At 32.9% G+C, this 25117-nt stretch overlaps 1 protein-coding gene and 1 long non-coding RNA gene across 2 annotated transcripts in view; one reads left to right on the top strand and one right to left on the bottom strand.

Annotated features, from left to right (window-relative positions):
• Nucleotides 1-25117, top strand: part of LOC123655880 (alpha,alpha-trehalose-phosphate synthase [UDP-forming]) — a 34437-nt gene that overhangs the window by 2130 nt on the left and 7190 nt on the right. Inside the window, exons 2-7 of the mRNA XM_045591626.1 lie at nt 15151-15307; nt 21628-22021; nt 22101-22548; nt 22626-22868; nt 22977-23171; nt 23642-23831. Of these exons, the coding sequence (XP_045447582.1) occupies nt 15151-15307; nt 21628-22021; nt 22101-22548; nt 22626-22868; nt 22977-23171; nt 23642-23831 (1627 nt within the window). The remainder of the gene's footprint in view (nt 1-15150; nt 15308-21627; nt 22022-22100; nt 22549-22625; nt 22869-22976; nt 23172-23641; nt 23832-25117) is intronic.
• On the bottom strand, nt 36-1122 carry LOC123655882. The gene is made up of 2 exons (XR_006743461.1): nt 872-1122; nt 36-225 (listed from the first exon to the last, which is right to left on the bottom strand). It is a non-coding gene; the product is annotated as an uncharacterized LOC123655882 (long non-coding RNA).

The following is a 25117-nucleotide window of genomic DNA, read 5'->3' as shown; positions in this document are numbered from 1 at the left end:
TATCAGTTTCTTCTAATAAATAAAAACAAAAAACAATAATAGATTTATTTTTATTGTAATATAGAGTATAATTATTAAACTTAAATTTTATGTATAAAAACAAATTAATAGAATAATTGGAGATAGCATCAATTCCTGTCTATAAATACTTGTCTCCGTGATCTAAACATATCTAATTTTCATAAAATAATGATATTATTCTATATTTTTATATGCTCCATGATACTGAAAAAAAATAAACATATATTAAATTTATATAAACATAACTACATCATACATTTAATTTAAAGATTATTATAACAAAAAATCAAGTTGTTTTACATGATACGTAACTAATCTAATGAAACTGAGTCTATTGCTCCGAGTATTAAGAAAAATATTGTGTGTTTAAATTTTTTATGTGTTTTTAATAATACAAAGAAGCAAGAAATAAATTAATATTTTATAACAAAGTATATTAAGCAGAAAGTAGGAAAATGATGATTACTGTGTCTACCGATGTTTTCAATACTTTTATTTTAGTATAGGATGGGTTGATAGATGCAAAACAGATACTTGGCAGCAGAGATATTGTAGCCCTATGTCAATTTAAAAATATATTTTAGGTAGGGCACAGCAGAAAATTTCAAAATATGGAGCAGCCCGACGGGTAGTACTTCGACCTTACAGAAGGTCATAACTTAATAATACTGTTTTCAAGCAGTGTTGTGTTGCTGTTGGTGAAGAAGGTAATCAGCTCCTGATTAAATTGGGAATAGGGTCGGCAACACTCATGCAATGCTTCTGGTATTGTAGGCTACGGTAATCGCTTACCATCAGGTGAGCCATACGCTTCTTTGCCGACCAAATTATATAAAAAAAACGTCCTTACATAATATGTACGACTTGTAAAACATGCTTATATAATGTTAAGCATGCTGGTATAAGCATGTGTGTATACACAGCAGTCCCAGGAAATAACTCGTGCTTATAAAAATTTAATTCGACATTCCACTGCACTAAGGATGAAACAGGGACCATTAGTAATACTTATATAAATTGCCGGGTTTGCTGTCATTATTTTATTTCAAACCCAAGGGATTCAGTGTGTAGGATATCTTGGCGACCTGTGAATTTAATATACATACAATCATTTTGATATTATCAAATATTGTAATAAATTGACAATGATGCATTGCAACATACTCAATAACCATATATTTTATTCACTCTAATGAAACTCCTGTAGATTTTTATGTCCATCATTAGTTGCCGCATCAAAGGATGGATTTGCCATTAAAGTATTCAAATCACTATCACATATCCGCAAACCATAATAAACAATCCAGCAAAACTGTAAAATATAATTTTAACTGTAAAATTTTACTTTATTATAAAGTTTAATATAAAGTAAAATTACATTTACTCGCTTAAACATTTCTAGTGATGATGTTTTCTATTAAAAAATCTCTCCTCATGGGCTTAATTAGAGTTCAGTGAAAGTGAAATTTGTCTGAAAAGCTATCGCATATATATACTATATATATATAGTATATATATATATATATATGCGATAGCTATATAGATAGCTAGATAGATATATATATATACTGTATAGCTCATTGAGTTAATATTACTAGCGTATACATATATCAATGGTATAGCTAGAACTTTTATAAATTTTAAATATATTTTTAATTTAATTCTTACCCTTCTAAAATCTAGCTTCTTTCTTGCTGAGTCTCTTGAAACAATATAAATTTTTTAATATAGGTAAAGTGATTATTTTACTTGCCTTCCTTCACATTGCTGGAGACACTAGTTTGACTAAGTCCATTCAAAAATCCTGTGAAAATTTCCAGTAGCATAGAAAGGCATTGATTTGAGTTTCCTTAGGTGTAAATTCATTTCGAATCTAATGTTTAAAACGTTTTGTACTTTGAGTTTGAATTCTCTTTACACTTTTAAAAGCTTCAAAAAATGTTGATTGATTGATTGATGAGTTTAATTGCTTTCAATTGTGCCAGTGCATGAGTGATTGAGTGCAACTTATGAACTTACGCAGATTCCAAAAAAAACGGCGATTCTGCGTTACACTTGCGCTGCTTGACATTGACATGTGTCTTGGCCTAAGAGAGTTAAATGCATTGAGGTGAGAATTATTATATCATTGGTTAAATGGAACAGTGTAGTGTCTGCAAAACAACACTAGAGGACATTTTTATCGGTCTTGCATTCATTCAGTCTGTATCATCCCACCGCTGGGCAAAGGCCTCTTTCTCCATACAGGAGAAGGGTTTTATCGGTCTTAAGTTATAGTACTTTCAAAATTCGCAGGAAAATATACTTTTTTCATAATAATAATAATGTAAGAAGTAATATTTGAGTTACTGGCACTAAAGGCGGCACAAAACCTTAAAATACGTCACTGTACCAATCTATAACGTGACCAGACGTCCCGTTTTGAACGGAATCATCTCGTTTTTAACCGACTTACAAAAAAGGAGGAGGTTCTCAATTCGACTGTATTTTTTTTTAATGTATGTTACATCAGAACTTTTGCCCGTGTGGACCGATTTCGACAATTTTTTTTTAATCGAAAGGTGGTGTGTGTCTATTGGTCCCATTTAAATTTATTTGAGATCTAACAACTACTTTTCGAGTTATATCTAATAATGCGTTTTTACTTGACGCTTTTTTCGTCGACCTACGTTGTATTATACCGCATAACTTTCTACTGGATGTACCGATTTTGATAATTCTTTTTTGTCGGAAAGGGGATATCCCTAGTTTAGTACCATGATAAGGAAACCAGGATCTGATGATGGGATCCCAGAGAAATCGAGGGAAACTCTCGAAAATCCGCAATAACTTTTTACTGGGTGTACCGATTTTAATAATTTTTAATTTAATCGAAAGCTGATGTTTGTCATGTGGTCACATATAAATTTTATTGAGATCTGATAACTACTCTTTGTGTAATCTTTGATAACGCGTAATTACTTGACTATTTTTTCGTCGATCTACGTTGTATTACTCGTCGATGTAATTGAAGTCGGTTTTTTTTCGTTTGCGAGCAAACACAATTATTCAGTCTCATGTCCCGGTATCCTCAAAGATTGCCCCGGAACGCAAAATGTCTCATTTTTCGAAATGGCTCGAATATTTTTTCAACCGAACCGCGCATATGATTCAGGTAGGACACAGTAGAAAATCTTTTGCTCAAAATCTGGAGCAGCCCGACTCTCAACCTTCTAGAACATTACAGATAAATAACACTGTTCTCAAGTAGTCTTTCGTTCCTGTTGTTAGCTCCTGGTTAGGGAAGAGTATAATGTCGACAATGCGCTTAAGTGTCTCTGGTTTCAGGAGTCCATAAGTGCATTAATTTGTAACATTTATCTTTTCTAAATAAAATTCAATGAAGTGTAAGCGTAAGTAATAGTGTGTTTTATTTCTCTGTGTTATGTTTCGTATATACACGGTGACATCAGATGATACATGTGTTGACCTGGAACTGACCCTTATGTCGATTGCAATAGGTGTTAAACTTTCAGCGTAAATGTTTTAAGATATAAACAGCCACCTCTACAAGCCGTAATACAATAGGCAAATAAATGAACAAACCTAATGATTAACGAGAAAAAAAAACGGTGTCCCATTTTGAGCCAAAAAACAAAACGGTCACGTTACCTATCATATTTAAACGCAAAAGTCAAAGGTCACCCTAAATCACAAGTACGTATTGTTACCATCAAGTTACCGTATCCTTGACATTGCTATTTGTTTAGTACTCGGGAAGTACTTGTCCATTGAGAACTTGTTTAAAGGATTGAAGGGAAGGAAATCCAAATTACTGAATCTACCTACTTCGAATAAGTCATAAATTATGAATGATGAATGACAAAATTGTGACTCTTAGGATTCCGACTGCAGAAAGTAAACGGCTTCTTTATAAGATATGGTATTCGCATATATAACACAATTGGAATTTGTAGGAAACGGTTTTAAAATTGACAGAAAATAACTTTCAACGTTTTAATATGAAAGAAAAAATTGCTAAAAAATATTATTTATTTCAAGATTATATTAATAACTAGTTGTCCCTGCGATTTTAACAGGATTAATTTGAAGAAAAAAGCCTTCGTAATTGGTATTTAATAAAAAATGTTTCTTTATTTTATATCTATCTGGGCGGTATGTAGGTACCTACTCGGGTGCGGTAAACACGGCTTTTCTCGCCAAATCCTGATTTCACAGGAATACCGGGATAAAAAGTAGCCTATTATTATGTTGCTCCAAAACGTCCCCTATCTTCTAGTGAAAGTCCCATAAAAATCTATTAAGCTGCTAAAATCCTTTGTTTGTCTTTAGTATCCTATTGTCACGGTTCCCCTGGTCTATTAGAGATGTAAATAAAACCAGGGTACCATGAACTAAAAAAATTTATTAAATTAATTAACCCGGTGAGGTAGAAAATAAAAAATTGTACGTATATGGGCGGGGTCGAGCACCCAATTCACACAAGCTCCAAATGCAGTTCGGCTCAGGTACTCTCCTGGTTCGCCGTGCAGGTGATATTCCCGGGAGTCGCGTGGCAGGATTCCGCTTTCGACCGGGGGCGGCAGGAACGGGTAGTTCAAGACCCGGCGGAGTGCACTCTCGTCGTCGGGGTTAGGTGGAAACGTCGAAATTGGTTTGAACGTCGTAATTGGTGAGCCAAACGTCGAAATCGGTGACCCAATCGTCGAACCCTGGAACGCGCCATCAAAATATAAAAATAAGCGTTCCAGCACAATTTGCAAACATCCACGGCACTGCGTTACAAAAGAAAGCACCTAAATTGTAGCAGTAGTGCCGTGGAATCATAAAGCCAGAAGCGGAGATAATTATTTTTTTAAAAGTAGGTTAACTTATATTTAAATATACAATTATAATAAAAAATATTAAAATTGAGGGTAGACTTGAAAGATGGTGAAATGTAAGAAAATAATTCAAATGAGATTTATGCTACTGAATACTAATATTACATTTTACAATAGGCATGATTACTTGCATCAACTACATAAATTGCCTGCTATATAAATATACCACTTACCCAGTTTGGGGCGATAAACACTGACACTATAATATTTGTTAAATCGAGACAACGCTAAGCAAGGATCACACAATTTTATAAAATATGGTTACGATGCTTAAATATATATTAGCCACCGTATTAAGGGACCGTAATAAAACAGGTGATGTGCGTTAACTATTTCTTGAGACAAATTTCCAAAAATGAATGACGCGGCGGCGACCAGTACTGCCGTTTTTATAAGCAGAGACAAAAGATTCATTTGAATTTTTGAAAAAAAGATAAAATGTTGCCCGCGCGAATATATAAATGCCGGATGATGAATTTATTATTTTTTTTGTAGAAAAAAAAAAATAATTTATGATAAAATAGTGTATCATAAATTACTGTAGATTTTGATTTCATTTAATTATAATAAACTAATGTTTTTTTTTAAAGAAAAATCATTTCACGTATTTAAAATATTAAATTTAAGCATATTTTAATTTAGCAGCACAAATAATGTACGTATAACGTTACACTATACATGTTTACATGTAAATGAAAAACACAGCTCTTTTAAAATCACAGACCGACCCTATAATTAACCTTTTGACCGCCGTAGTCATCTATACTTGACAAGGGCTCGCGAGTCCTGTGCGCCAGCGACGTCTATAGGTGACAAAAAACCCGGACCACAAAAATATTAAATAAAATTATTAAAAAAATATTTCTAGTATTTTAATTCAACATTTATGAAAATAGAATATCCCCGCAACATTTGAGTATAAAAAACAAGTCTTTTAAAGCTACACGTACTGAGAAACATTGAAATAAAAACATGCAATTTTATTCCACATAAATGATATGTCCAGAACGCCGAAGTCGTCTATAGTTGACCGCTAGGGATGTGACGCAAGAGGTATAAATAAATAATAAATAAATAAATATTTACAACATACACACACGGTCATCTGTTCCTAAAGTAAGCAACTTAATGCTTGTGTTATAGGTAACAGCTGACTGGTATAGCTATTTTTTTTTTTGATAAGCATACATATAAATATAAATAAAAATATATTATACCCAGACTCGGGGTGGGAATCAAACCCATAACCTCCGGAGCAGAAAGCACCGCTGACCTGTAGTCACTACAAACTGCGCCAACGGGCTAGTCAAAATGGTATAGATGATTTATATATTCTTTAATGCACTTTAAAAAAATCATAATTACAAGTCATTTTTGCAATTAGCTATTCAAAATTCAACTCAAACGTGTTATATTTTCTATAAATAATTTAATATTTGAATAAAACAAAAGGTAAAAAACATAAAACTATCATCAGCTAACACATAAATAGCAAATGAATAAAAAATCAAATCAACTAAAATCAATCAAATCGCCATAATAAATCTGATATCTCAAATCTAGCGCATCTCTAGTGCGTAGTCATTAATCCGTTCTCTACACGCCGTTGTCAAGTATAGACGACACGCTGATGACGTCATAAGCGAATAGCAAGAAAACTAGTGAAGTGCAAGACGAGCGATACCTTAGAACATCGTCGCATTTTGAAAGGCGTCGATGATTTTAATAATATACAATAAAAAAAATATATCTTTTTAATTTTTTTTTATCTAAGGTTATGAGCGAAATTACGATTTTCTTTCTCATTCTCAATATCATCTGGCAGCATCAATATCATCTCTAACCCCCACTCTCATAAAAGCTTTTTTTTCTAAGACCCATGTCGTGTCGTGTGTCGTGAAATATTTGATTTGAAATATTGCTACTTACTCAGTACTGTTTTAGTACTATTTGCTACCTAAGCAAAAAAATATTTAACGCATGTAAATATTTCTTTTAAACTAAGGCTGGCATCGACCGCACCGATTATATTAATTTGCTTCATCGGATCAACTACTGAGTTGGGGAACAATGGAACACGGGGCACTATGGAACAGTGTCGATAAAAATTTGAATTCTAAACTAATTCGTGTGGTAACGCTTCGACCAATTACAGCGCGTAGGGACTTGAAAATCCGTAATAACTTTTTACTGGGTGTACCGATTTTGATAATTTTTAATTTTATTGAAAGCTTATGTTTATCATGTGGTCACATATAAATTTCATTGAGATCTGATATCTACTTTTTGAGTAATCTTTGATAACGCGTAGTTACTTGACTATTTTTTCGTCGATCTACGTTGTATTCGAGCAAACACAATTATTCTTGTTCAAAAGTTGAGATTTCTTTTCAAAGTACTTTCTTTTTAGTAAAAAAGTTTAAAGAATAGGTAAATGATATTTTTTTCATTAATTTTAATCATTTGAGACAATTGTGTGGAAAGTTCAAAAAATAACCTAAGTTTTTATAAAACTCGTTTAAAACGTTGGCCTTATGGGGCACAATGGAACGGGGCACAGTGGAATACTGTTCTAATGAACCTTAAATAATAAACTATTATCTAATAAGATAATAATTGTGTTTGCAGACAAACGAAAAAACTAACTTCAATTATATCGACAAGTAATACAACGTAGGTAGACGATAAAATAGTCAAGTAAATACGCATTATCAAAGATCAATCAAAAACTTGTAATCGGGTTTGGATGAAATTTAAATGTGACTACATGATAAGCATCGGCTTTCGATTAAATTAAAAATCATCAAAATCGGTGCACCCAGTAAAAGTTATGCAGATTTTCGAGATCTCATTATAAAATTCTGGTTTCCTTAGCATGGTACTATACCGGGGTTATCTCCTTTCCAACAAAAAAAGAATTATCAAAATCGTTTCATAAACGACAGTTATCCCCGAACATAAATAAAAAAAAAATATAATATATATCGAATCGGTCGAATTGAGTAACCTCCTCCTTTTTTGAAGTCGGTTAAAAAATTACAAATTTGAATTCGGTTAATTTTTTTCTAAATTACTTTTCATGTATATATCGATTTGATTCGAAATCGATATATAGCCTGCGGCTTCTTTGCGTGCGACACAGCACGTCTCTAAAGAGAGTTTCATAACCGTAGGTCAGCTGCGCCGTAGTCGTCTAGTCGTGACAATGACGTCATGGCGATAGAAAAGAGTGCTGTGCTTTACTACGATTATTTTTGTAATGTTTGTTTTTTATTTATGTTGTTGTAAGTATATATAACGAGTGCAAGATAACACAAGAAAAATATTAAAAAATAAACCTTCCTAGATTATATAAGTAGTAATTTATTGCATAAAAACCAACGAAAACAAGTCACTGTGTGGTACTCGATAACGACTCTTGGCAGCACTATTTTTTTCGTAGGTATTTTTGTTTATTTTATGCCTTGGCGTACAGGGCACGGGAATGGTTTTGAGGCGTGGCGGTCAAAAGGTTAAAAATTATTTTAAAAAAGACAAAACTAAATGTATCTATATATAAGAAAATCAATTGCTGTTTATTTGTCTCGTTAAAACTCGAGAATGGCTGGACCGATTTGGCTAATTTTGATATCAAAATATTTGTGGAAGTTCAGGGAAGGTTTAATGAGAAAAATAAATAATAAATAACAGAGAACAGTCAAAACGGCAATTTAATTTTCCAATACAAAATGTTCTTAGCTATGAAACACTTGTTGTCTTTTATCAACAAAAATTGTCAGGTTGTTATTAAATATTTATAGGTGCGTTCAGAAAGTGTTTTGTCCATATTTTTCACAAACATAATTATATAGGTGATACGAAGTTCACCGGGTCATATACCTAGTTTATAATAATTGACAGTTTTTTTTTTCTAAGAATAACTGCGGAGTTTTTTGCCAGTTCTTCTCTGCTTAATCTAGATACATTCTGAATCAGTGGTAACTTAACATTAACTAATAGGTATTTTTTTTTAAATAATATAATTTTAATTTTTAAAATGACTACTCGAAAGTACTTACGTACTTTTGACCCCAATTGAATGAATACCTTTGTTTTTTTGTTATCTTAATTTTGATTTTTTATGTTTTACTCATTTTATAGGTATGATACCTGTCCGTGTTGTTTTTATAATAAATGTATTTGTATCAAATGATCATATCTGTCTTCAAAAACCATAACAGTTCCATTTTTAATTAACGAGGATTCATTAGCTGTTGTTTGTTTAAAATCACAAAAGAATGTCAAGTGACATAGTTCCCAACAAGTTTCTTAAATATATTAAACCTCGATAATTATTTTATCGAAAGGTAGTGCGTATCGTGTCATCATTACAGCCTATACAGTCCACTGCTGGACATAGGCCTCCACAAGTTTACGCCAAAAATAACGTGAACTCATGTGTTTTGCCCATAGTCACCACGCTGGGCAGGCGGGTTGGTGACCGCAGTACTGGCTTTGTCGCACCGAAGACGCTGCTGCCCGTCTTCGGCCTGTGTATTTCAAAGCCAGCAGTTGGATGGTTATCCCGCCATCGGTCGGCTTCTTAAGTTCCAAGGTGGTTGTGGAACCTTGTTATCCCTTAGTCGCCTCTTACGACACCCACGGGAAGAGAGGGGGTGGCCAAATTCTTTAGTGCCGTAGCCACACAGCACCGTGCGTATCGTGTGGTCCCATTTAAATTTAATTGGATCTAACGAGTACTTTTTGAGTTGTATCTGATGATTCTTGTTTCAATCGAAAGCTTATGCTTGTTTTATACCTAGTCCCATTTAAATTTGTTCGTCATCTGATGACTACTTTTTGAGTAATAGGTATTATATAACGCGTATTTACTCGACAATGTTTTCTTCAACTTACGTTGTACCTATTACTTTTCGATGAAATTGAAATAGTTTTTTCTTTCGTCTACGAGCAAACAATTATTATTCTTCGTCATCTAAACAAGTTTTATCGTGATTAGGTACATATTATCTAACATTTATCATGATAAACATTTGTTAATTTATACGACAATTCCAGTTTATTCTCTTGTAATCCATTTTTATTATATAAATGTAAAATAAAGAAAATCTAGCCTAATTTCTAATTCTATCGATCAGGTACGTAAGCTTCTTAATTGTCTGCGTACCTGGCTATCGCGTATCATTTACCGCTTACGTGACATTTATCAGTCCCTGATCTAGAAGATTCCGACCGAATGTTTATAACCTATGGACGCTTTTGGAATGTTCCGGACGAATTATTTTTGAAGTAAAACTTCTTTACGCTCGCTTGACTTGAGCTGGTGAATGCGTGACGATAGCGTTACAAAAAGTGTGATTGGGCGAGGTGAATGGAGCAAGAGAGTGAGTTGCGAACACACATATCCTTTCTCTCTTTCTTTCATACCCAGTTACGTTTCGTATATCTAAGACACAATACTGTGCAAGCTTATTGCTTAAGAAGTTTTACTTCAGTCATGTGGTCTAAAGGACACTCATTTTTGAAGTAAAACTTCTTTACGGACGCTTGACTTGGGGAGTAAGCTAGTGAATGCGTGACGAGAGCGAGGCGAACGGAAGTTGAGAAGAAGATATAAGTTAGTGAAGACAGAGTAAAGAGAGAGTTACATTTCGTATATTACTGTAGGAGCTAAAGAAGTTTCTTAGTACTTCAGTTGTGTGGTCTAAAGCATACTCGTTTTGTTTTCACGGACACTCGGGGTAACTTTGATTGACAAGGGTAACTTTGACAATCGAATCGCAAAATTATCTTTTATTTTTGACGTGGTCCACATTTAGTGCGTAAAATTAAATTTATAAAATTTGTTTACTTAAAAATCTTCGTAAGTGAACTCTTTAAAAAAAAAGAAGCTGTCAAACGAAGTCAATGTCAAAAACTTTGGCTAAAAGTTCCGCGCACAATTTTTTGTATTTTTTTCAGTGGCAAACTTTTACGATAACTCAAAAATTTTGCCACTAAGTATCAAGGTATGTAAAAACATAATACAACCTTTAATATGTCTATCTTAAAATCTCATCTGTGTCAAAGTTACCCATATAGGGGTTATAACTTTCACACACAACAAAATTGCCAGTTTTTATGATTTTTATAGACGTTGAATAACTTGAGAGTATGAAAACCAACCTGAGACCACGTATTAAATTAACTCTTGTGTCTCATATTTAACATTGTCAAAGTTAGCTAAAAAAATATAGTAATGATCTGTTATGTACCCCGATTGACTGTATTCGTTTAATCTAATGTTAATTACAATGTTGCATTGCAATGACATAGATGATATACACTCGTGATGTATATGATTTGTGACAGAAATAAACTACTACTTTTGGCCTTAGTCCGTCTATTGCAGACGATTTGGACAGTGTCAGACAGACACTGTGTCGCCTAGGACACTTCAGGAACACACAGAGTTGCCTAAGCTCTGCGCCACCCTCTCGATCTCAACTCGAACGACGAGTTGAGCTGGACACGTGTGGAACCAGTTCGGCTGCAGGAGTCTTTCGCATTTTAAAGCTATGCCACAAATGCTTGAGGAGACCCCATTCCGGGTTTCAAATGAAGTTTTCCTTCTCCAGGACCCTGAGGATTTTGAGCCAGGTTTATCCCTCGGTCGCCTTTTACGACTCCCACGGGAAGAAAGGGGCTTGTGCTATTCTACTCGGCCGAGCCACACGGCAAGAAGAAATAAACTATGTACCTATTAATAGATTAGAAATTGGGCTAGATTTTCTTTATGAATTCCCTCATTAGTTGAATGAATCATAATAATTTAATTACAACTACAACGAATCTAATCTAACCAGTTGCCCAGTTAAATAGACAATGCTGACAGTGTTTTTGTTTAACTACCTAAACAGGTAGTAAAATCTATTGTCTAATAAAACTTGTACGGTATAAGTATTACCATCTTTCTTTTAATCGTATTTCTTAAAATATATGTATATTACCAATGTAGAAGTACTAGCGACTCGCACCGGCTTCGCACGGTTGCAAAAACTATCAATGTTCCTCTACTATATTATGCATGTATTATACATATAAATCTTCCTCTGGAATCACTATTACGCTATGTCTGCTAAAGAAAACCGCATCAAAATCCGTTACGTAGTTTTATAGATATAAGCATACGGATAGCAGGAAGCGACTTTGTTTTATACTATGTAATTACGATATATACCTAGGCTATAAGGTATATGTAGACTAAGCACTGCGAGCTTGCCTTATTATCCAACAGATATGGTTATGCCAGTTAGATAAATTTAGGTATAAATTCGATTACTTGTAAATAAATAAATAGCCTCGAGGAAAAATTTCCTCTCTACTGTATAACTTCATTTCCCAGCAGTTAGTATTTACATTGTGAATCCATTCTAACCTGCGTATAAGATTAGGTGGTAATTAAATAATCCTATTTAGAAAGAGCCTACGTACTATAAAACAAAAAGATTTTTTTTATTGTATTTTCATATTCATAATAGTTTTAAAATTTATATGAAAGTGTTTTTCCGCTTAATTACGAAAAAAATAAGTGACGGAAGGAATATAGAAACGTTATTTCTTTAGCTCCGATTATTATCATTCTGTAAATGACTTGAGTCAGACTCCTAGTTTTGATCATATTTAGAAAACTTATTTTAATACTCTACATTTCCTGTTTTTTTTTTAATATTATTTTTATTTAGTAGGCAGATGTGCGTCAGTGTCCTTACATTTTAAAATCGTATCCTATACAATTTAAGTACTAAATTTACTAAAAGAAGCAAGAGATCTATAACATTAAATTGTCTATGTCATATTTCAACAATAACTCATTATAATATCCATAAGATTTTTAAAGACTAACAAAGATTCAAGTGATATTGTAGCAACACGTAATTATAAACATCGCTGTAATTACTATTTTTTAACCGACTTAAAAAAAAGGAGGAGGTTACTCAATTCGACCGTATATATATATATTTAATCTATGTTCGGGGATAACTCCGTCGTATATGAATCGATTTTGATCATTCTTTTTTTTGTTGGAAAGGAGATATCCCTAGTTTAGTACTATGCTAAGGAAACCAGGATCTGATGATGGGATCATCGAGAAATCGAGGGAAACTCTCGAAAATTCGCATAACTTTTTACTGGGTGTACCGATTTTGATGACTTTTAATTTAATCGAAAGCCGATGTTTATAATGTGGTCACATTTAAATTTCATCAATAATGCGTATTTACTTGACTATTTTTTCGTCTACCTACTTTGTATTACTTGTCGATATAATTGAAGTCGGTTTTTCTTCGTTTGCCTGCAAACAATTATTCAGTATATCATTTTGTCGGGATGCCGGTGACGACAGATTTTTATCAACGACGAGGACGACAGTCATTAACGAATTAAACGAAACGAAATTAAGGATGTTCTGAGTATAGTTCGATACGAATCCACCTCGTTTAGATTTTCTTTATTACTTCACTTAACGTTTGTAAGTTATATTACTTGTCAATGTAAATTGAAGTCGGTTTTTTTAGTTTGTGAGCAAACATAATTATAAAAAAAAAAAAAAACATGAGTACAAAGTAGTTTCTGTTGAAGACGATTCGTGCTTAACACGTGTTTTTTTTTTTCTTTTTTATATACCATCACTAAAGTGTCGGTAATTGAATAATTGTGTTTGTTATCGAACAAAAAAAAAACGACTTTTTAGTTTACATCGACTAGTAGTAACAAATGAGAACATCATCAACATCGAGGTCAATTAAATAGGTGTTATAAGGAATATCGACGCCGCGTTGGCGCAACGGTCACAGCCATGGATTGTACCTGTTGCGCTGGCGGTTGCGGGTTCGATCCCCGCACGTGACAAACATTTGTATTGGCCATACAGGTGTTTGCCGTGGACTGGGTATTTGTGCAGTCCTTGTGGGTCTCCGTACCGTGCCTCGGAGAGCACGTTAAGCCGTCGGTCCCGGTTGTTATCATGTACCCCTAATAGCGATCGTTACTCATAGTAAGGAATATATCCACCAACCCGCATTGGAGCAGCATGGTGGATTAAGCTCTGATCCTTTCCCTACATGGGGATAAGGGTCTATGCCCAGTAGTGGGATATTACAGGCCGAAGCGTATAAGGAATAATTAAAAAACTACTCGTCAGATCCCAAATTTAAATGGGTCGACAAGCAGCAGAATTCTAATTCGAAAAATCATCTAAATCAGTAGAGACATCCAGTAAAAAGTTATGAATTAATACAAATAAAAATCCAGTCGCATTTGACCCTCCTTCCTTTTTTAAAGGATGATTGTAGTAAATAAATGAAAAAAAAAAAAAAGTTCTAGTGCGTCGTTATAAAGTGAAAACTTTTTAATGATACCGCTACATAGCTAGCGCTAAACTAATTTATAAAGTGGTTGTAAGTGTAATTTGCATGTACATACGCTGTTTGTACTCTTTTCCCTTAATATATGGGGTGGCAGAGAATTTTAAAATACACCACTGCCCTAAGTCAGGTCTGACTTCCTCCAATAATTATTTTCATACTTAAGTCCAAAATTCTGATGTACAGAAAAAATAGTACTTCGCCGATTTTCGAGTGGCTGCTTTTTTCTAACAATCAGAAATGTTAATGTGTCGTAAACGTAACAGCTTGTAAACTTTAATGCTATTGGTTTTTTTTTCTTTTTTTTTCTATATTATTGTTATTTCCTGGTCAATTTTTTAACTTAGTTTTTTTCTATTTAATTGTATTTACTATTAACCTTTATGTGAAGAAACTATCTGCGAATTACGTGATGTACCGAACAAACATGTTTCTTTTTTCTTATTTTCCTCTAAACATCTTAAAAGAATTGGATAAGCTCCAATTTTATCAACTCTTCACGCTACTCCACAACGTATTAGCCACTATGTGTACTTGAGACACAATTGTTCAGATGACCTACGCTTTTTTCTACCACCGATTCGGAGATGAATTTTAAAAAATGAGTCATTGTAAATTACTTGGTACTCACAACCTTTCAACTAATACTATACTCCTTATGGCAAATACCTTTTTTTGTTTGGGAAGAATACTAAGTGGAAGATTTTTCTTTTAGTTGATTTTTATTTTTTTTCTAAATTCAACGTCTAATGATAACCGCAGTCTCGATAATTTTTTTAAATTAAGTTAGTTATAACACTACGGTTTTTTTTCTAAATTATCCATTATTTTGTTTACAGTGCCGGTGGTCTCGTTACTGCAGTAGCGCCAGTGGTGATACGAGGTAATGGAATTTGGGTTGGATGGCCTGGCATACATTTGGACGACCCTAATGAGAAGATCCCCGAATCGGATCCCAATGACAATACACCAACCGCTGGACTGCGTTCTAATAGGGTGAATATTTATAAAAATTATAGATATATTAGAATGATACTTCATAGAATAGGTACGTAATTATTTAAAAATGTCAGGTATTTTATTGAAAAAGCAATTCCTCTCCAATTGTTAACAAAATTACCGTATAAAATGTTCACATTTATTGATTGTAAAAATACTGGCTACATTTTCCGTTTAAATAAAAATGATTGAAGCAAAAAATTATTTCCCTTTGTTACGATGAATCGAAAGGATTTTCTAAATATCTTTTCTCACTACAGTTTTCTTAGGAATAAATTTGGAGTCAAAACTCCAGTGGGATTCCCATTTGTCATCCTTGAATGGTAGACTCAGCTCCCCATCATTCGCCATTAGTTTTGAAATAAATAGTAATAATCGTAGTGTAAACACGAGAAGGAATAACAAAATTGTAACTCCATGTTTCCGACTGCGCAAAGTAAACGTCTCCTTTCTAAGTTATAGGATGCACGTGTATAATAAAATCCCACAAACAATTTTGGAATTATCTCAACATAAATTTAAAGTTTTTATTAAAAAAAGAGATTAATAGATAAAGCGTATTATTCGGTGCAGGATTACATAGTTGATAAAGATGTGTGGACTTAGTGTCGCTGTATTTCATGCAAGATATTACTAATTTTGTGCTAAAACACAGTTTATTTTCAAAAGAGTAACTGCGGAGTTTCTTGCTGATTCTTCTCTGTAGGATCTACATTCCGGATCTTTGGTAGCTTTTTAATTTTACAAAAATAATAAACACCTGAAATTTTAATTACTAAAATGACGATTCGAAAGTGCTTTTGGAACCTATCTGAATAAGGTTATTTTTAATTTTGATTTTTGATTTTGTATCGTACCATCGGCATCGTTCAAATGGGTGATAATGAGAGATGGATTTGGAGTAAAAATTGATAGTTTTGGCGCAATTACACGTGAAATATTTATCCAAAATTTGCTTTTGCTCTATGCTTGTTTTTAAATTAAATTTAAGACTAAGAATTTTACACCATTAATACATATCCATTTATTTTATGATATTCTAAAGTAACGGGTACGATAATGTGTATCTATAGGTATCTAAACTAAGCCTTTTATTACTGAAGTATAACGTAGTTTGATTTATTGACGTAGCGATTACCTAGACAAGGCCAATATGACAATATAAGAAAAACGCTCTAAAATAAAGGGATTTTTTAGTAAATTTGCTTACAATTTCTTCACTTCATAATAAATTCTTTTACGATTTGACAGCCCTACCAAATCTCCAATCGGAAATTTCCATCATGTCAATCAGAAAATATCGTGTAACGTAAGAATTTCCTTATGTAAACAATTTAACTTGCTCAATTAATTTTTTCTAAAGACGGTAGGATAATAATGGTAATAGAGGATTTATTTAAAAAATGTTGGTTTTAGAATAATAGCTCACAAAAAGCTTTCTTGTAAATTGAATTAAAAATTGTTCTTTTCCTGGATCTTTTCAATGTGAGAATGCATTCAGCAAATGATTTAAAAGTTGAATAATATTTAGTTGATAAAATTTTAAATAGTAATTTATTGTTGCCGACTTATTACTAAAAAATAACGAAATAAAAAAACTTACGTTGGTGGTCGCGCGGGGGTTCCCAGCTACCCCAAAATAATGCAGTAAATGAAAATTTTATGTAATCAACTTCGATTGCTCTTTATTTACTTATTAAATATTATAATTATAGAATGCAACTATCTGACCCCGCAAACTTTATTTTGCCGTATATGATATTAATCTCTTAATCCCCCTTTATTAAATTATGGGTATGAAAAATAGATGTTGTCCGATTCTCAGACCTGAATGATCTTGAATGTTAATTGACAATATTACAAAAAATAATAATAATAATAATTCGGAAGTACAAAATTAATAATCATTTATCATTAAACATTTTTTAATATTATATCAAAAATCGACCGTTTCAGCGGGGATCGATCCTGCATCTCCGACTGACCGTGTCGGTGCTCTAGCTTAAGCTATGGACCGATGTATTTGATATATAATATACATATACTCTATACGTACTTTAGAATTTGATCAAATTTATAATCAACTATGACGATATGATATGATATGTTCTCTTTAAACTGTAAATTGTAAATAAACAAAAAACGCATGACGCGACGCGAACGATGACGCGAACGCATAAGATTTTCCCCTAACAAAATGAACACAACGCAGCCAAAGAAGTTTTCCTGCGAAAAAAAAGTAACCCCCTCCTATAAATGATATTTTATCATCATCAAAATCTTTAAGAACCGTCAAGTTATGAATTTTTTTTAAAAAATAATGTAGTGCGAACGTCACATTTTCTTCGACACCCCATCCTCCTATGTTATATCTAATAATCCTAAACAAAAGTCCCCCTCGCTTGCAAAAGTATTTTATGGATGACCTCGAACAGATATATGAAAATTTTAAATTAACGCTCTATTTCTAATTTTATGAGAATATAACGGTTTACTCTATCAAAATTTATAAAATAAATATAAAAACATGCCAGAAACCATAAAATACAATACCAAACTAAATTTTAACTACATAAATAGTCGCGCAGGGTCATTAAAACCCCAATAGCTATTATTATATAGTACACCATGTGTATATGTAACCACTAACGCTACACAGGCGTCACTGAGGTAGAGCTAACGAGCTAGGAAGCTAGCAAAAATTTTAGGTTTCTAGAGTAAATAGCTAAAAAAAATCAACAATTAAAGATCAACAGGGTTCGCGGAGACCCCGCACGCCTAATTAAAGGTTAATAAATTTCCAGTTTGGACAAATATATAGGTAATTAGAACGAACATGGCGAGTTCTTCATTAGGTCACTAAGGTTAATCAGTGACTCATTTTGGTAAAATGTACTTAGATTTAAGCCTTGAAATTAAACAAGACGTTTGACAATTAACGACTGTTTTGGTGTTCTGATGACCAAAATCCCATTAACGATGAAGGTCGTGAGTTCAATTCCCGCTGTAAACAAATACTTGTATTAGCACGAATTTATAGTTTGGGAGTATGTTCTTGTAAGTCTCCCCACAATGCTTTGGTGAGGACAAGAGCTTTGAAAAAAGTTTATCAAAAACACTTAATCATTTCTTGGTAGTAGATATTTACTCTTGGAACTCCCTGGGGAAAATATCTGCTGACCATCTATGATGCAGCATGCGCTACAAGCCATCCTTCTATACTATATTCATGCAGCATTGTATTAGAAGCACTTCTTCTATAATTATGTATGTAGGAGGATATTCATCATATATTTGCTTGGATAATGCGATCTAGTTTATTAATTGACATAATACCTACATACGTACGTAAAGAAACAGACAGGGCGGTCTTCTTGAATCATCGTAAAATATTCTGAATTCAGTTATACAAATGAACGCTAAAAAAAAATAAACAATAAAATTAAATTTGGGAAATATATATTAATATAATTAAATTAATAAATTATATAGCAAAGACGTTGTAAAGCGAAAAATTCTGTTTGTTTTTAAAATCTTCGTTATTTGTAAAGCTCATTTGTCAAGGTCTTTGACCGATTTAGTTACGTCCTTATTATTAGTCAATTAATTATTTTTAAAGATAAAACGAAACAAATACAATTATTAAGTAATTTGTATAATATAGTGTTACACTATAGCAACTGATAATGAAAAGTAACTTTAAACTAAATCGTTTTGTATAAAATGTGAAAATAATAATTGTTTGTGTTACATTAGATTTTAATACTTTTGAAACATTAAGAAAAAATAGAAAAGAAAGAAATCCTTAGAAAGTACGTGTGCGTGCAAGTTTGTTTTGGTCATTCATACAAGTATTACGTAAACATCGATGCCGGGTTGGAATTCTTTGTTTTGCTTATATTTGATGACATTGGTGTCGGGGATCTCGATGGTGGTTACGTAAAGAATATTTATTTATTATTTCTGAATAGATAAAAATATATTTACCTACGTTTACGTAAACATAGGGTAGTGGTAGGGTTATGCTGACTTTCGCTGACAAGGGGTTGGAGGGGGTTTTTTTACCCGTGGTAAAACTGCTTGCGTATTACTTGACTGACCTATTCGGTATGTGATTTAATTCGTTTTTCTACCGTCTTTAATTTTTTATACATAATATGTAAATCTTTTTTAAACCCTTGCACGACTGTTTGACCTGACTGACTGACTGGTTGACCTAGTTGTCTAATAAAGTTTAGAAGTAAAATAACTAATAAAATAACCAACTTAATTTATTTTCACATTTTGTCTAAATAATACTGAGAAATATAGCAATAAAGAAAATAGAAATAATTGTGTTTGTGTGCAATAAAAAAAAAACGACTTCAATTACAACGACCAGAAATACAACGTAGATAGACGAAAAAATAGTCATGTAATTATTAGAAATAATTCAAAAAGTATGTAGATCAGATATCGATTAAATTTCAATCGGAAAATATGACAAACGCCACCTTTCAATTAAAAAAAGGATCACTTAAATCGTTCCACCGAATAAAAATGTATGAGGTAACACTTAAAAAAATACACTCGAATTAGGAATTTCTTCCTTTTTTTGAAGTTAAGTTTAAAAAGTCGGTTTTAAACAAATTAAATGTAACTCTTTTGTCAGAAAACGTTATTATTTAAGTACATAATCAAATATGGAAAAAATTTTGCGAATCAAAATCATTCATTATTTTTAGAGACGGTGACTAAAACACTGTCGCCGTATCTCTGTATCAATACTTACAAAAAACAGAAATTTTTCGCTTTATCGTTATTTTCCATGCTATATAAATATTACTATAATTAAAGAAAACAATGGAAGATACTACTGGAATGGAAGATACTTCCCATTATCAGATAATATTTATTTAAATAGCTATTTAGCTACCTTGTCGTAGTCGTATATTTGCACAAAATGTATTACTGCAGCTTGCATGACCTTCTAACGCATACCATATGAAGGTATGATATAATATTAGATAATATAAACAATTAATCACTTTAATATTCTTTTCAACATTCTTTACTGCATATTTATTACAATAGTAGAATAATGAGTACTGTAACAAACCTTATTAAAATGAGATTGTTAAGTAACATACTTGTCACTAGATGGCGCTGACTTCAGTTACGTTACGTTATCAAAGTTAGACCTAAGAATATACCTTCCTGGCTACCAATTCTCAAATTGGGAAATGTATATCTAGTACACTAGTTCTTTTTTTTATTATTAGCACTTAGTATGCGCACCCTCTTCATTGAGTGTCCTTACTGTATTTTAAGTGCTTGCTCTCAGAAAATCCTCTTTCCCCATGTAGGAGACTAACAACCAGATCGAAAATAAATATTTGTATAAATACAAATATCCACTCCGAGCGGGAATCGAACCTGCGATTGTCGGTGTTTAGGCGCCGCAGACACGGCACACGCACCATTACACCAGAGTGGTCGTATGCGCGATTTTGTATTCACCTCACTAGAATATAAATTATTCTACGTAAAGTCCCTCTTTTTATTGCCCTCCTCCCTGTCTGTTCGTCGTGGCTTCGTATTGTCGTACCGCACCTGCATAACAATCTGTTAAAATACCTACTTAAGGTAGATTAGTATAAAAGTACCTTTTTATTAAATAAGTGTTAACATTGTTTGTTTTCATTTAGTTTCTTGCTGTTCCGCAAGCTAACAAATGCGTATTATACAATTTTGTTAATATTTTTTGTACTAAATAACAAAAATATATATACCTAATTCTAAATAAAATAAATATAATGAAAAAAATATCGAAATAAGTTATTTAATAAACTAAGTTTAATATGTTATCTTTAAAATCTACTTCATGCATTTATTATATAGTTATTAAATTCAAGTGGTTACCTATAACCTAAATTAACTTAGTATTTACTATTACTATAAAACACACTTATCGAGTCGGTTCGTTACATGTAGCGATAATTAACTGTTATTTTATTACTTTATGATTTATTTGATAGATTATAATTACATACCTATTCAACTTGTCACAATGAACAATGCGATAAAAACAAACAACTACGCATCATGTATTCATTTTGTGAGTAAACATTTCTATAAATTGTTATGATCGAAATTTTTACCAACTACTTTGTAATTAAAGTGTATTAACCTATTGAATGAGAGTTCAATTTAATAGCTGTTACGATTAATAGAGAATTCGTCATAGTATATATTTAAATTAATGAAGAGTGACTTTTGCTTAATAAAGATTGAGTTTTTTTGGCGGTCATAATTGTTATAATTTTTTGCTGTTGCAGATCGTGGCAATTCACTCGGAACCAAAATTATTTGATAGCTACTACAATGGATGTTGTAATGGAACTTTCTGGCCACTGTTTCATTCAATGCCGGACCGCGCTACATTTATCGCCGATCACTGGAAAGCCTACATCAAGATCAACAAAGAATTCGCTGAAAAAACGGTACATGCACTGAAACTCCTTAAGCAAAATAAGGAGAAGAATGGCAATTCCCCACCAATTGTATGGGTGCACGATTATCATCTCATGTTAGCGGCTACTTGGATCAGACAGAGAGCAGAGGAGGATGAATTAAAATGTAAACTTGCATTTTTCCTGCACATCCCGTTCCCTCCGTGGGATATTTTCCGATTATTCCCATGGGCAGACGAAGTTTTACAAGGTATTCTTGGTAAGTAATCTTACACAGTTAATTTACACCCAGTTTCTCTTTCATTATGTAAATATTAACTTTTTTTTAATGTTGACAGGTTGTGATATGGTGGGTTTCCATATAACAGACTACTGCTTGAATTTCATTGATTGTTGTCAAAGAAATTTGGGTTGCCGTGTAGACAGAAAGAACCTTCTAGTTGAGCTCGGCGGTCGCACAATTTGTGTACGGCCTTTACCAATCGGTGTACCATTCGATAGATTCGTATCTTTAGCTCAGAAAGCAAAAGCTGTACTTTCGACAAGTCAAAAAGTGATCCTCGGAGTCGATAGACTAGATTACACTAAAGGTTTAGTTCAAAGATTAAAGGCTTTCGAGAGGCTTTTACAAAAACATCCTGAACATATTGAGAAAGTGGTATTATTACAAATAGCAGTACCCTCAAGAACAGATGTGAAGGAATACCAAGATTTAAAGGAGGAAATGGATCAATTGGTTGGTAGAATTAATGGAAGATTTACAACACCTAACTGGTCTCCAATCAGGTGTGATAGATTAATATACATTTAGTTTTTTTTTTTTTTTTTACGGCGAATTGTTTGTTAGTAATCATTCTTATCAGGTATATATATGGCTGCGTCGGTCAAGATGAGCTGGCAGCCTTCTACCGTGACGCTGCAGTAGCGTTGGTTACACCATTACGGGATGGTATGAATCTAGTTGCAAAGGAGTTTGTTGCCTGTCAAATCAACAAGCCTCCTGGAGTATTAATACTATCTCCCTTCGCTGGTGCCGGTGAGATGATGCACGAAGCACTGATTTGTAATCCTTATGAATTAGACGACGCAGCGGAAGTTATTCATAGGTATGTAAAGCTTTTAACAAATTTTTTAACAATAAAAATTTATCTTTACTTGAAACGTGTCTTATGATCTTAAGATTCTGTTAATGATTTCTGTTTTTCGTCTTCCAGAGCGTTAATAATGCCAGAAGACGAGAGGACAGTTCGCATGAATCACCTGAGGCGGCGAGAACAAGTGAACGACGTTGACAGTTGGATGAAGGCATTCCTGAAAGCCATGGATTCGTTGGAGGAAGAGACTGATGATATCGGAGCGACGTCCATGCAGCCCGTCACTATGGATGACTTCGATGAATATTTATCAAAGTGAGTTCCGTTATTGGATAAAATCGGCATTATTATGACTTTAATATTTTTGAAGTAAAAATTCTTTACGCCCGCTTGATTTGGGTAGTCAGCTGGTGAATGCGAACGAAGCAAGAGAGTAAGGTGCGAGCACACATTTTTTTTCTCTCTTTCTCTCATAGCCAGTTAAGTTTCGTATATCTAAGACACAGAGCAGGCCTATTGTGCAGAACTTTTACTTCAGTCGTGTGGTCTTAAAACACACTTTTTTAAATTTATTTTCTACAACTTATTTTCTTTTCAATATACTATGTACTTAGTATAATTAATTAAACAGCCAAATAGTAGAACAAAAAGTTTTATTTGACTTAATGCTTAATTCTTTTAAGTGCACTATATCTCATTAGTTTATTAAGACGTTTAAACAGTTTCAGAAAAGAAGACAGACGAAACAAAGTATGGTTAATAAAGTTTTCTGAACGAATTTCCAGATACATCGGTTACACCCAGAAGCTCGCTCTGCTGCTGGACTACGACGGCACCCTGGCTCCGATCGCACCACATCCAGACCTTGCGACCTTACCCCTAGAGACAAAGAACACCCTGCAACGCCTCTCCAACATGTCTGACGTTTACATAGCTATTATATCCGGAAGAAATGTCAACAATGTCAAAGAAATGGTGAGTAAAGAAACATTTCGTATTAACATTTTTTGTATGCAAAATACATTTATGTTTAGTGTATTTACACTTTCGCCAAAAGATTTGGTAATGTTGTCGTTTTATTTATATATATTTTGAAAGAAAGTAACGGAGCCTATCAACTACGAGTATTACTCATAAGTTAACTGAGAGATGAGAGTAGGTACAATGATAACTAATCTAAAAAATCTGAAGCTGTGGACTCCTTGATCTTGCTAGTTAATTAAAGCTAATCCGAAACTTAAAGGCATAAATATAAACCTATCTTGCAAGATTTCGATGAATTTTGCAACTGTGTTTGCTAGTAATAGGGGTTATATAAAAATGTATAAGGAAGGGAATTAATAAGTAGATCTAGGTAGCTGGTTGAATTCGTTTTCTCCAATTTCATCTAAACAACTTTTTTATGATTAATATTAGCTATTCCCGCTACTCCGTCCGCGTGGAATTTAACGAAATAATTATTGTTCAAATCACAGAATTATAAAATTAAAAAATCTAAATAAAAGTAGCCTAAGTGACTCCTTAGTACATCAGCTATCTTCCAGTGAAAATCCCCTCAAAATCGGTCTAGCCAAATCAGAGATTAGCCGAAACAAACAGACAGACAGACAAAAATTATAAAAAAAAAATATTATTGGTACCTATACATATTTACCGTGTATATATGAATGTACATACATATGAATTTAGTTAAAAGCGGTTATTTTAATATTACAAACAGACACTCCAATTTTATTTATTTGTATAGATAATGCAAGAAAATGTCAACTCACTAAATATACTCACGTATATTTTTCTCAAGAACTTAATAATAATTCTAGAAAAATTCTGTTGTTTTCACTTTTCATTAAGATAAAAACATTGATATACGCACTTACGTAATCAAGGTAAACAAATACTTTTATAAAAAATGACATACAACAATGCGCGCAAATATGCGTGCTGAAACAAAAAGATAATTACAGTATTATTACTTCAATACAGTTGCAATTTGTTCATAGTTACTGACCCAAAAAAAAATATATTATTAATTTTGTTGTAAAAATATGATATTATGATAAATTTTTCAATAATTTTATAGGCCGGCATTACAAGATTTAGCATAGCAAATTAGCTACATTTCAAAATTTGAACCCTAGATACAAGTAATGTTACCAAGTGTACATTATGTAGGTCATCGTCCAAGATATCGTAAGTAGGCAATCGAGAACATGCATTACGTCAAATGTTTGCAAAATTAATAACAGTAATTTATACGATAA

This window comes from Melitaea cinxia, chromosome 8, assembly GCF_905220565.1.
Source record: "Melitaea cinxia chromosome 8, ilMelCinx1.1, whole genome shotgun sequence".
Lineage (NCBI taxonomy): Eukaryota > Metazoa > Arthropoda > Insecta > Lepidoptera > Nymphalidae > Melitaea > Melitaea cinxia.
Note: the sequence above shows the minus strand (reverse complement) of the source record. Positions and strands in the feature narration are given on the sequence as shown.